The 13,858-nt window shown below is 38.6% G+C and overlaps 1 protein-coding gene across 1 annotated transcript; it reads right to left on the reverse strand.

Moving 5' to 3' along the window:
- Positions 1 to 1,203: 1,203 nt before the first annotated feature.
- LOC117551510 (histidine-rich glycoprotein-like) lies at positions 1,204 to 2,764 on the reverse strand. The gene is made up of 2 exons (XM_034224430.1): positions 2,301 to 2,764; positions 1,204 to 1,746 (listed from the first exon to the last, which is right to left on the reverse strand). The coding sequence occupies exons 1-2, from the start codon at positions 2,425 to 2,427 to the stop codon at positions 1,247 to 1,249; spliced, it is 627 nt and encodes a 208-aa protein (XP_034080321.1). The 5' UTR covers positions 2,428 to 2,764; the 3' UTR covers positions 1,204 to 1,246.
- Between the last annotated feature and the right edge of the window lie 11,094 nt (positions 2,765 to 13,858).

Genomic DNA, 13,858 nt, shown 5'->3' on the forward strand with positions numbered 1-13,858 from the left:
AACAAATACACTAACACAAACTAACTGTATCACTATAACATGATGGTGATAAAGAATGCACCTAACGTATTGCTGTTCATTATTACATTACATTGCATTTAGCTGACGCTTTTATCCAAAGCGACTTACAATAAGTACATTCGACCAGGAAGACACAACCTTGAAGAAAACAGAATCATATAAGTACATCAGGTTTCATAGAGCCAAACATTTCAAGTGCTACTCAACTGGCTTTAGGTGAGCCAGTCCTTTATTAGTATAAAAGTGCTTCGTTAATAGTTCTAACGCTCGAAGTGGAGTCGAAAGAGATGAGTTTTCAGTTTGCGCCGGAAGATGTGCAAGCTATCTGCCGTCCTGATGTCAACAGGGAGCTCATTCCACCATCTTGGAGCCAGGACAGCAAACCCACATGTTTTCGCCGATGGGAACTTGGATCCCCCTCGCAGCGAGGGCGCAACGAGTCGTTTGGCTGATGCAGATCGTAGTGCACGCGCTGGGGTGTACGGTTTAACCATGTCCTAGATGTAGGAAGGGCCAGATCCATTCGCAGCATGGTAAGCAAGTACCAGTGTTTTGAAGTGGATTCTAGCAGTTACCGGAAGCCAGTTATTATATAGTAATACAAAAACGGCGCATTAACACTCTTGAGTCTTTTTTAGATGTCTCCTTAAATCACCTTTTAAATGTACTTGTTATACATGGCACCCCGTGTGTTACATATCAAAGTGTTCAGGACATTCTCTGTTCTTGGTATACTGTAAAGTCACTCACCTTTAAAGCACTGTGTGATGAGAGAATTAGCTCTAAAGCTGAACATTTGACATCCCATTTTTTTGAAATCTTCAAAACTCTTGTGAAAACACAGACTTACTCATGTCAACCATTTCTCTGGTGTTTTAGATTCGGTTTACCAAAGTCTTAGGTTCACAAAAGTAGTGTAATATATGACTAACACTATACATTTGTAATTCATGTCTAAAATGAAAATGTTTAAATTCGAATTTTGAGTAAAATAATTGTTTGTCAATCTACTTTCCCCACAACAGGGACTGAGATACATCAGGACTTACTTAATATGGCATACCAAGGTTGTGTAATGTGTACAAATACAAATTCAGCATTAGAACTCTGTGTCAACCAACATTTATTATAAATATGTTTTTTTCAACCAACTATTTATAAAAATATAAGAAAGCTGGAAAATATTATTATTTACAATATCAAAACTTGTTCAACCAACTACTCATTATAAATGTAAAGACAGGGGGAGCAGTGGCATGGTCTTTGTCTGTCTTCCAAGACAGTGGGACTGGCTGCTGTGGGGGTGATGGTGGCTGTGTTGGAGGGAGGTACGTTTGATTGTCCCGGGTTGATGCTGGTGGCTGTGTGGGAGGTACGTGTGCTCTACGAGACCTCCTTGCTCGCCGGGTTGATGGTTGTGGATGTGTGGGGGGTACGTGTGTTCTAAGAGACCTCCTTGCTGGCTGAGTTGATGCTGGTGGCTGTGGTGGAGGCCTTTGTGCCGAGGTGTATCTTGACCTGATGGCAGGCACAGATGGAGGTGGAGGCAGCTGTAGTGATGCTGGTCTGCTGGTCCTTGGTGGTGATGTCCTTGGTGGTGATGGCAGTGGTGAAGGCCCTTGAGCCACAGTGTATCTTGACCTGGTGGCAGGCACAGCTGGAGGTTCTGGCTCCTGGATATATGCCGCCTGTGGGCCGCTAGGCCCAGGCAGATGTGAAACCTCTCTGTACAACCAATTAAAATGTAGGACAATAATTACTACTAAGTTCATTGAAATAAAGTTCAAGTGGCATGTTGCTTAAGCACAAATAACAAGGCACAACTAAAAGTAAAGTTTGGGAGGTGGGGCAGGAGTCTCTCTCTCTCTCTCACTCACACACACACACACACACACACACACACACACACACACACACACACACACACACACACACACACACACACACACACACAGGTATTTCCAGTTACTTTACATTCAGTATAAAATCACAGACACACAAATAAATAAATCTATATCAAAGTTCCTCTGTACAAAACAGTATGATAAAATACATGTTTATAGCCACTGTAAATGTCTCCGTTGTAGGACGAATAAAGGATTATTTTTTCATCTACACATGTAACCTCACTTTTACAAATCAAAATAACTTTTACACATAAAAAACGTTTACACAGTGTAAAAGTTTACTATTTGAGAGTCTATTTTGTCCCAAGAAAAAGTTCAATAAACCTATTGTTCATTTTTGCGGTATTCCACACAAAATGAAAGTACACTTACTGTAATATTTACTGTATTCTTCTTCTTCAGAAGAGTCGAAGCCTTCTGGTTCTGATGCTCCATGTTCACGAGTGCTAGCGAAAATAATCTCTGGCGCGTCCGTAACTGTTATGTTTTTTTTAGCCATTTTCTCAGTCTCTCTCTTGTTTCCTCACATACGTTAACTGATGGGAGACACATGGTTTATGTTTTGTTCTTGGTCGGTAGGTCCTTAGTGATTTCTTGAGTGTCCATTTGTCATTTCAGACCAACAAAGCTGCAGCTGCCCCGGCCGAGATTTACTTGACCGACATACGATACAACCAAATCCCACACAGTGTAACGCAAAATCAAGCTGCTTTGAGTTGCCTCATTGGCTGCTGTGAGTCGTCGGGTAAAGTCTCACAATAGGTACCACTGGAAAGCTACAGTTCCAGCGATTCAGTGGTTATCTGCATGATATTTGTACTCCTTATAATCAAAAAGTTGTGATTAAATACGTAGAATATGCGCACTTAGACATGGCGCTGCAAGCGTCGACTCCAGAGGGAAGCCATCATGCTCTTACTTTGAAAACCTTGAAATGTGGAAATGTCGTCATCAGCAGGCCATCACGTGGTTTCCGAAAATAACCGAGTGACACGAGCAGATTTCGGTCGAGACCAGCGGAAAGTTTGTCTCAAAACTCTGTGTGTGTAAAAAAAAAATCCACAAGCAGAGATTTGAGATCCATAAGCGCATTTTTGGTTGACAAATACAAAATGGATTCACAAATGCCTGATCGAAAGTTGTCAATGTTAAAGACATATTCACAAATTCCTTTTGTTTATTTGTATTAGTTATGGTATTCACAGACCTTTTTTCATTTGCAGATCCGTTTTACATTTGCACATTTATTTGTGAGTTTGCAAATCTTTTAAATGCATTTATGGATGGTGTTTTACATTTACAAATCACATATTTACACACAAATTATGTTTATGTTCACACACATTTGTATGAGTCAAATCTAAGCCCATAAAAAAAGGACACTGAATGTGGCATCACAAACATGACTTGAGTCTGAACACAGCAGACAACAGGAGTATTTACAACAGCATGTAAAAACAAAAATACTGCATGTGGGTAGACACTTCCTCTCTGTCTTACTGTTACATAAATCCCATGAATGTATGAGATTAAGTTAGCTTCATCATCTCAATCAGTGATTAAGTGAATAATAAAGTTTATCTAGTTTTTTAATCTCTCAAACTGTATCAGTGTCCTTTGTTGTGAAGCACTTCGACATTTGTCTTGGCAGATGAGAAGTGCTATATAAATTAAATGTATTATTATCAGGTTACTATCAGCCTGTCACTCATTATTTTTAGGGAGGGGGCGGGTTTGGAGGAACAGAGGAGACGGTGACCTCGGAAGCTTTCCTCCTACTTTCACAAACTTTACACAAGTATTTATCAACTGAAAATAGCAAGAGGACATTCATACTCTGCAATCCAAGACTTGATTAAATCCACCAAAAACCTGACATGGTGCTAACGCAAGTATTTTTTAAAACATAAATCCATGTGTGTCTGTGCCGCAGCGACACGGACTGATTCAGGTGCATTTATTGTCGCCGGATTCTTACTACACAGTCTGTGAACCGCGAGCGGCGAGCTACTGAAAAGCTTGACGTGTTGGAGACCTCTGCCGTAGACCAATGATGTAGCCGCCTGCAATACCCAAACTAACAAAAGCAATCACAAAACCTTGTAACCTGTTTAGAGTTCGACCTGCTGTCAGAGCAACATGTGTTGTAAAACCTGGTTTTGAGTCTTAACTAGTCTGGGTGGTCATAAAACAGAAATTCCTTGCTTGTTAAACAGTTCCCCAGTCAAATTACACTTTTACCTCACCTCCTGGACAACCCCCATTTGGTAACACCCCACCCTTAAGGCCCCTACACACCAAGCTGACACCAAAGAACCATGGATGTATAATAAGAACTGGATACAGCGTGGGAGGCGGGGTCTCGTTCTTTCCTATGAGAGCTGCTCGGTTATGGCTAGAAAGGATCCGTCTTGTGTAAAACTCTCGCGAGAGTTTGCAAGTCACGTGGCTGAATGTTTACGTTTGGCAGGCAGCCTTTCAGTTACGATTGTTAACATCAGTGGGCCACAGCAAATGATGGTGAGAAGCTAAACTATCTATTAATTATGTCAATGACAGGGAGTGTGATTGTTGAAATAGGGTGTTAGGGGTCTTCCTGTTCAAAGAAGAATGACAACACTGTAGATCACCAACACTATGGTTTATTTTTTATTCACAGGCAAGTAATGTTGTCGCAGTAAAAGTCCCAAGATAGCTCCTGATGCAATACAATGTTCCCTTTCAGTGTTTTACTATGATGTCTCTATTAATATTGCTGCTGCATTAATGTGTCTGTTGCATGTTACTGCTGTAGATGTGTTTCCATAACCGCCATAACCGAGCTGTTCATTGGCGCATGAAGTCAAAATGGCCCAACTTTTGAGAGAGCGAAACGTCATAGATTACCCGTCATGGCTGCCAGAGCAATTATCTCCTCTGCCTGCAGCTTCTGAAAAGTGCTAACAGAGCTAAGGGTCATGTTAAATAGGGCAATCAAACATTTGTATTGTACTGCATATATAGGGTAATACTGTATAACCAAACATTGTTATTGTACTGGAGGCTGTGGCGCAGTGGACTAGTGCGTTGGTGTTCTGACTGCAGTCAGCATGTGGGCAAGACACTTCACCCCAAGTTGCTCCTGTGGGGATTGTCCACACTATTGAGTATGTAAGTCGCTTTGGATAAAAGTGTCTAACATGTAATGTAATGTAGCCTACTGTGTATATATAGGATAATACTGTATAACCAAACGTTGTACCAGTTTTTAAAATAGAAATGAAGGTGACTTAAGTAAAGGGATTATATTTAAAAAAGAATTATCGTAAGCATTGTAATAACTGCAAAATGTTTAGAGGTTGTTTTTATTATTATTCACTTAAAAATAATTAAACTGCAGAGCAGGTTGGACTCATGGCTCGTTTGTTTTTGTGATAAATGATCCTTCTAGCTGTGTTTAAAGATTTAAGTTTTTTTTTATATTGTTTATCGCACATTATCTCACCTCCATTAACTTTGTGTTTTCTTTGTTGGCATCACCTGTAAAATATCTTACTGCATTGTTTGTTGAAACACAAAGTTTGCCTCTGCACAGTATTTTAGTAAAGTGTTTCCTCCTCTCCACTCTTGCACATGTTTGTGCTTTAGAGGATTTTAAAGTTAAGCTGCTTCACTCCAGTTTGACACTTTGACACCACACAGAATGGTTGACATCATTGCTGCTGTGTATGTTCAGCTAACATCCCCTTGTAGTTACAGTATAACACTTTTTTATTTCACAGGTTTAAACTTACTCATTTGTTAGTTCATATAGAATTGAATGCTCTATTTGTTAGAACAACACTCTCATTTTAGTGTAGAGCATCAGATTACATCAACATCAGATACACAAACACATCCATAGTATATAACCCTATGGTTGATCTGCTCATTGATTATAACCAGGTCTAAAATCTTCCAGGATTTTTAAATATAAACACTCAATCTTTTATGAACAAAAAATACAGGATGTTACAGAGACGACACACTGTTCACACACTCAGTGAGCAGAGACGTCATGGAAAAACACTGCTCTCTCTGTCTCTCGTGCTCTCTCTCTCTCTCTCACATGGCATGGCAGGGAGAGCCAGCTGTATACACGTGTTCACTATACTGGCTGCCAAATCATTTAGATAATATAAAGTTATGCTAGCCTTTGAGTCTCATGTGTTAATCTGAATATGATGCAAATATGTCTTTGTTACCAGATCAATACATACAAACAGATTTTCTGGTTTGCCTATTTTGCTTGCATCCTCTAAAGACCAATAACCTGGTGAGTATCATAGACTGAGGGGTGTGACATTCCATTCACCGATACGACTCATTCATAGACTAGAGGTTAGCACGTTTTTACCAAACACAAGCAAGGAAAATGACGATGAAAAGTAGCGCACAAAGAGAATTTGTCTTGAACCCTAAGCTAGATTTTGACACCTTTTTTTTCAACCAAAAGGCAGGAATGTGTTTATGCTTTTGCTTTGTAGAATCTGGTGACAGATCCACTTGAAAATGTAAGTTTGCTGTGATATCAATGACTACTGTCATATCTGGTCCGACACACACTAGCACAGTGTGTTCCCAAGCTTTAAATGTCATAGTGATCTACTAAACAAACAGCAGGGGGCTGATTACATGGTTTAATGTAAATACACATTGTATTACATAAGATAAGAAGATGTTTCGATATTTGGCCATCAAGCTCTTTGATTACAGTCATAGGCTAACAGGTTTTTCGAATATGGTTCTCTTTGTTTTTGCGACAGAAGACATATTTATAGGCAGATAAACAAGTCAGGATTATTCTCCTCTACCCCATTTTACTTCCTGCGTCACCCATCTGTTCCCTCTGCCAAGGGCAAGCAGCAAGAAGAATCAAAACGGGCAAAAGAGATAACACAGTGCGAAAAAAAAAACTTGGAGAATGATCTAATCATTCCAGGCCTTGCTTGCCTGTACCTTGCCTATATCTGTGTTGACAGGTAATAGAAAAAGAAACTGCAAAGACACAGAAAGCTCTCAACCGTTTGTGCACATTTAGCAGCCATTCCACATCAGCTACACTCATTGGCAGCTAGTGTTGTTGACAAAATTAAACTAGCTTGGCAAGAAAACTTTTTTGCAGCAGCAGTTCTTATTGCATCTGCCCTACTAGGTGTGTCATGGACAGCCTACAATTGCCTGGTTCAGAAACATACAGAGATCAGAGGGAATTGAGCATCGGTCCATGTCGGCGGCAGTTAAAGGCAATGTGAGCGTCCATTCCCATTGGATAACGGAGAATTTTATACTAGGAAGTAAGTATTCTCCTTACTGTCGATTTTACAGTGATATCTGCACTACTCATCAACTCAAAAACACCGGATTATCCATTGATTGGTTTAAATTGTGTACAATGCTTTTGTATTTTTCCCCTTTGATTCGGGGAAACACATATTTTTTCGGAGTTTAGGATGGCAGAAGACACTACACTACCCATAATCCTCAGCTATCGTTTAGGACTACACCAGCTGCTTTGCTTGACAAACCCCGTGAATAGTCTTCAAGCTCTGTGATTGGATGTTGGAGTGGCAGTGCGCAAAGTTTACGCCGAGCGTCAAACAGCACTTTGAAATGGAATGAAACCCATCGACGGCACACTATCCTAAACTGGATTCGAACGTGTCCTACCCACCGGAACTACACATGCTGGCTATATGTGTTTTTTGCAACATGTTCTATGGTACGTCTCTACTGGGAATTGTAGTTTTAAAAGACGTGTTCGTATTTCCCATAATTAGAAGTTGCCAGTATTAAACTGTATACATCCCTGGAGGTTTACGGGATGGGAAACACATTGGTGTCTATAGTGATTGGAATATGATATATTAGATACATCATTGCTAAGTAGCAGCCAGATTAATGTTGTGGATGTTGTTTCAAAGTTCAGGTGTTTAATAGTCTTCTGGCCTGTGGGATGAAACTGTCCCTGAGTCTGGTGGTTTTAGTCCGGATGCTGCGGTACCGCCTGCCAAACGGCAGCAGACAGAACAGTTTGTGGCTGGGGTGATTGGGGGTCTTTTGTAATCCTGAGGGCTTTCTTTAAGGTTAACCTGGTATTTTTACTTAATTACATTTATTTTACTTTACAGATTTGGATTAATGATGTGAAATATAAACAACCCTTAAATCAGACTTTAGTTACACCTGAGTAAAATTCAGGGAAAGGTGATTGTCAAGTGCCAACAATCAGGAGAGATATTTGATAGTTGGTGCTTGAGAAGACAAAACATTTATCTGAAGATCTCTATAAAGCATATTCATTACTCGTTATTCTCTAATAGTTAATTAAAGACTGTATATAATTGCTATTTTGCACATCCCTTTCAAGATTTTCTAAGGTTTATTGACATATCATATACACAACTACGGTGTAGTTATGCAATGAATGAAAAACTTGTGTCACAGGTTCCTCAAGTGCATTACAAGACATCTATCAATATATGTGTGTATACTTCCACCATTAAACTGTCATATTCTGCACATTTCTTATTCTATCTACATACATCTTATAAGAGTATAATAAATATGTATAATATCGGTTAAAATAAGTACTTCAACCAGTGGCGAGCCGTGACTTTTATAACTAACACACTGTAACCCATGAAATGGACTCTTTGTTTGTAGTGTGGAAAACAAAAGTGTTGCTATCTCTTAAGAATATACACACAAAACCCAATACTGGATTAAATCAACATTTCTCTGCTGTTAACATACTGGTTGAGAGGCCCAGAGGACAGTGCACATACCTAGCCTAGTGTTATTCCAGTAATTATATGTTTGGTTTGGGTCATGTATCCAGTGACATTGGCTGCAAAACGTTTTTGTAATTTTCCCAGAAAATAAATGCATTTCTGTCGCTGTGAATAGTTTGGCACACCTTATCTGGCCCAGGTCTAGAGCCCAAGGCAGCATGGTTTGGTATATTTCAAAAGCAGCATTAACTGAATGGCTTCTTGATTGCATTATATTGTGTCAGTGTTGTAGGCATTTGACTAGGTGTCATGGTGCATACATACAAGTAAAACAACAATTAAAAGACAGATCGAGAACTAGATTTAAAAAAAAAAAAATTATTAAAAATATAAATATAACAGTATTTACATTGCAATGAAATGGAATAAAAAGCAATACAAAAAATTGGCAGGAATAAGAAAAGTAAACAGATATTGTTGTATATTGTGTGCATTTAATGTAATGCATAGAGTCTATGATGTGGCTGAGGTAAAGTGTCAGTGGGGGGGCGGGCCTTATTGATGAGGCCTGTAGCGGAGGGGAAGAAACTGTTCAGGTGGCGAGGTTCCCTTATTCAAAGTTGTGTATGTCGACCACACATATATTGTTTTGATATTTGTAACACAAAAGCGATGGGAAAAACCCACAGCAACACAGCAAAGATGGTCTTAACATGACCCAGCTGTCTAATTAATAAAAAATTATAATATCAAACAAAATATAACTATTAACTTTATTGTGAAATTAAAACAGAACGGTAAAAGAATAGTTTCCGGTCTATTCTGAGGCCCAATCTCTGTAGATAAATAAAGAACTAAGCCAGATGTGTAATAGTTATTGCAGCCGAACCATTTATTACAATGCATTTATGTGATGACTTTAAAAGAGTAAAGCAAGCACTAGCTGAATAAAGTATGATTTTATCTTTTACGAAACGTTTTTTTTCATATGGAATGCAGTCGGAGGTCAACAGATCACAGAGGTTGAGGACTAATCACGGGTTTGTGGAGCAAAGCGCATGGTGTAGTCTCAAACGATAGCTGAGGATTATGGGTAGTGTAGTGTCTTCGGCCATCACTCCGATACAACTATTTGTTTCTCAGAGTCGAAGGGGAAAAACACAAAACCATTGTACACAATTTAAACCAATCAATGTTGTGTAATCAACAAAGGTAATCTGGTGTGTTTGAGTTGATGAGTAGTGCAGATATCACTGTAAAATCAATCGACAGTAAGGAGAATACTTATTTCCAGGTGTAAAATTCTCCGTTATCCAATGGGAATGGACGCTCACATTGCCTTTAACTCCCGCCGACATGGACCGATGCGGTGCTTCCCTGAGCGTCAAATACCGCCGCCCATGGGAATACATTGCAATCAGTTGAAAGCTCTTTGCGTCCGTTTATGAAGCTGAAGGAGACTCAGCGCGTCACAACTGGACGCCACGGGACCCTGACCAAGCGTCGCTATTGGACTATCAGGGAGTGAGACTGTGTTGGTCTGGCAGGTGCTGTCAGCTATTCGGTTTCGTCTGAAAAGAGAGGGGTTGTTGTTGGCTCTGACAATATGTTGTTTACATTTGTTTATAGATGACGTTGATGGGGAATTCTACCGAATTAGTGCAAAGTGCGGTCCCACAACAAGAAAAACTATTTAAAAAGAAATAGGGAAAACAATAAAATATTTGTATCGTTTATTTATTGTATGTTTTATATGTATATATATTAGCTTTAAGTCAATACCTTGTGTTCTTCTCAAATAACAGTCTACTTAAACTTCATACAATGCAGTTTGGTACACTGTGATATATGTGCATGCCAATACAAAGCAGACTGCTGCTGCCAATCTCACCTCGGCTTTAGAGCAGATCACTAGCTGGCTAAACCGCTCCTGCCTTCAACTCAATGTAAATACAAAAGTAGGAATGTTTTTCACAAAGACAATGTAACATTGTGTCAAATATAACCATCTCAGGTAAGAAATATTGCTATTGTACCGCAAGTTACTGTAAGTATCTGGGAATCATAATGTACCCTTTACAAGCAAGCCCTAAAAGTAACCAGCAGTTCCCATCATTGTACCATCCTCAACAAGCATAACATTGAGTTGGGAAGATTTAATAAAATATAGGAACGCTCTACCGACTCAAATCAAAGACATACATACAAATACCAACTTTATAGCTCGCTTAAAAACATGGTTCACTGATAACTACACCTGCACACACTAGTCTGTGTATGTCTGTATATGTGTAATAATCATGGATGTTTCTGCTAACTTCCCCTATGTGATTGTGATATGCTATGTGACATGTCCTGTATGTAGTAACGTGTGCTGTTTGTATGCTGTTTCTGTGTTGCTTGTGGTCATGTATTTAGAGTGCTGCTATGCTGTTGTTTTATGCCTTTTATTCTACATTTTATAGTTGTACTGTGAATTGTGTCCTGTGTACAGCACTGTAAAGCACTTTGTACATTCGTGTTGAGAAGAGTGCTATATAAATAAAGTTGTACTTACTTACTTACTGCATGTGCTCATACATGTGTTGCTTCTGTGCTGCACTTTATTGTCCTGCAAACTATATTGGTGCTAATGCCTTTCTGTGCTTGTTTGTCCTGTATTGTATCTGTGGTTTCACAATTGCATTTTAATGTTCTCTTTTATCTTCTTGTCTTACCTCCTTTCTTTTTAATTAATGCTTGTGATGTAGTGTGCTTTTAGGGTGTCTATAATCATCTGGCCGGGGACAACAGCTGCAAATTAGCCATGTGGGCCAAAGCTGCCCCATTTACTGTTTTTATTACAGTTCATTAATTGGGTTTTTCCATGGAACCATAAACTAATAAACTATACTAAATTAAACTGAACTGAACTTAACTAAATTATCATGTTTATCAGGGGGAAGGGGTAGAATGTATGGAGAGGGAAAGGGTTCTTTTAAATCAGGTAGAGAGCAAAACTGGGTAATCAAGTAGCCAACTACTCAAGTTTAAGTTTTTAACAAAATAATTTATTCAGCAGAACATAAGAACTTTACTAAGAAACTAAAATCAGAGCTATCTAAAATATAATTTCAGTAAAAAGATAGTCTAAAACTATTTAAAAATACAATTAAACCCACTTAAAACAATACAAACAATTAAAATGCTAAAAGGGCTAAAAGTCTTTCCGGGGCTGCAAAGGTGCTCCGTCGACACTCCTGGACTGCCGTGGTCTCTTATGGCGCATTTCCACTGCAGCGCGTAGCATGGTTTAAGCGTGCCGTGCCAAACCCGGCCCATTTTTTTGTTGCATTTCCACTAAGGGTAGTTCGGGCTAACGGGTACTTTTTCACAGCTTTTCTGGCCCTCCAAAATCGTGGTTCTTTCCGGGCCAACAACCGGGCTGAATATGCTAAACTAGTGACGTGAGTGGCTACAACTACAACACAATGAACATATTTGACCGTGATTTAATTGTAATACACGTTTCAAAAGGATGCCGAAGTAACAACATACTGATACCGGTTAGTAAAAACCATGAATTAATGCTTTGACAAGTTTGCAGACAAGAAGGCAGGCGAAAAACCTTTTAAAATGTGTGTATACTATCTACATACATAAGAGTATAATTAATGTGTATAATATCAGTTAAAATAAGTTCTTCAACATAGTTAACATTGCAGGAAAGCAATATATTAGACGTTAAGTACTTTGTCAGGCTTAATATTTATCTGTAGATACCCCCAAAGCTTTTTTCTTATTTAAAAGAAGACCTTAATCTAAAGTATTCTTAAATGTGTTAATAAAGGTTAATTAGTTTGTCTGTTTTGCACATCCTCATATTAATATCTTTGTACATCCTGCACTAAACTGTTTTATTGTAGAGATCACTTACAGTATCTTCTTGATTTTTGATATTCTATATTCCTATCATTGACCTTCTACTTTCCCCCTATGAAAGTATGTACTCTTAATATTTTTTTCATCAAATAACTATATTCAACAAAAATAACATTATTCAACAAAAATAATTCAATAACGTGCTTTAACCACTAGGCGGTGCACACAAGGTACACACAGCATACTAATAATAACTTTGTATTATTAGTGTAGGACACTTATGTATGTATAACATCTGAAGATGTGTAGTTTACTAGTTTTATTCATGTTTTTACATAATTTTACAGGATATTGCTTTACTATTTCTCATGTTTTACTTCTACAAATTAATATCTGATTTGTAAAACATCACAGACAGAAAGGTATATCCGTCATTTAAAGGTGGGGTAGGTAAGTTTGAGAAACCGGCTCGAGATACACTTTTTGTTATATTCTATGGAATGCTCTTAACATCCCGATAGCAATGAATGTCTTAAGTGCTTTGACAACAAATCCATAAAAAAATGTCATCTGTGGAAGCCATAGTACTGTAAAAAGCACGACCAATCATTTTAGCCGGCCCGGCTATAATAACTGGATGGCCTACCTGCCTGTCAGCCTTCCATCTGTGCACAAACTTATTTCGTGCCCTCATTGGTCATGTGCGCGTTCGTGTGTGTTGGAGGAGGGGCTCTGTAAGGAAGTGGCAGGTTTTCTCCGGCTGTGTATTTTCAAATTCTAGCGCACTCTCGCTGGTTTCTCCAGAATTACCTACCCCACCTTTAATGGTAAGCTATTGAAATTGTGATTCCAAAGATGTGTCTCCCATCACTCAAATCCCCTGACTATTCTCTCAACTCAGTATTTACATTCTTATATTCAAAGAAAATCAGTAATATCTTTAAAAATTACAAGTCCTTTTCTATCAGCTGTGCACCGTTATGGTGTAAATATTACCGATTGGATCAAATATAAAAGTCAGCTGAATTACTATTGATACTGCAAGTAGACGTATTTGGTGAAAAGAAATGCAGGATGTTGTTTAATTGTTGATATATTTATGATCCCCGTCACATATTCAGTTTTGGCAGCAGTTCTCCTGTTTGTCCAGAAGTCTTCTCATCAGTGCTCTATAAATAAAGAACTACGGCAGATGTGTAATATTTAATGCAGCCGTACCGTGTATTACAATGCAGTTATGTGATGACTTCCAAAGAGAAAAGCAAGAACACTCGGAATAAAGTATTTTTTTTTTTTCTTTTTAATGTTTTCGGATAT

Source organism: Gymnodraco acuticeps, unplaced genomic scaffold (genome assembly GCF_902827175.1).
Source record: "Gymnodraco acuticeps unplaced genomic scaffold, fGymAcu1.1, whole genome shotgun sequence".
NCBI lineage: Eukaryota > Metazoa > Chordata > Actinopteri > Perciformes > Bathydraconidae > Gymnodraco > Gymnodraco acuticeps.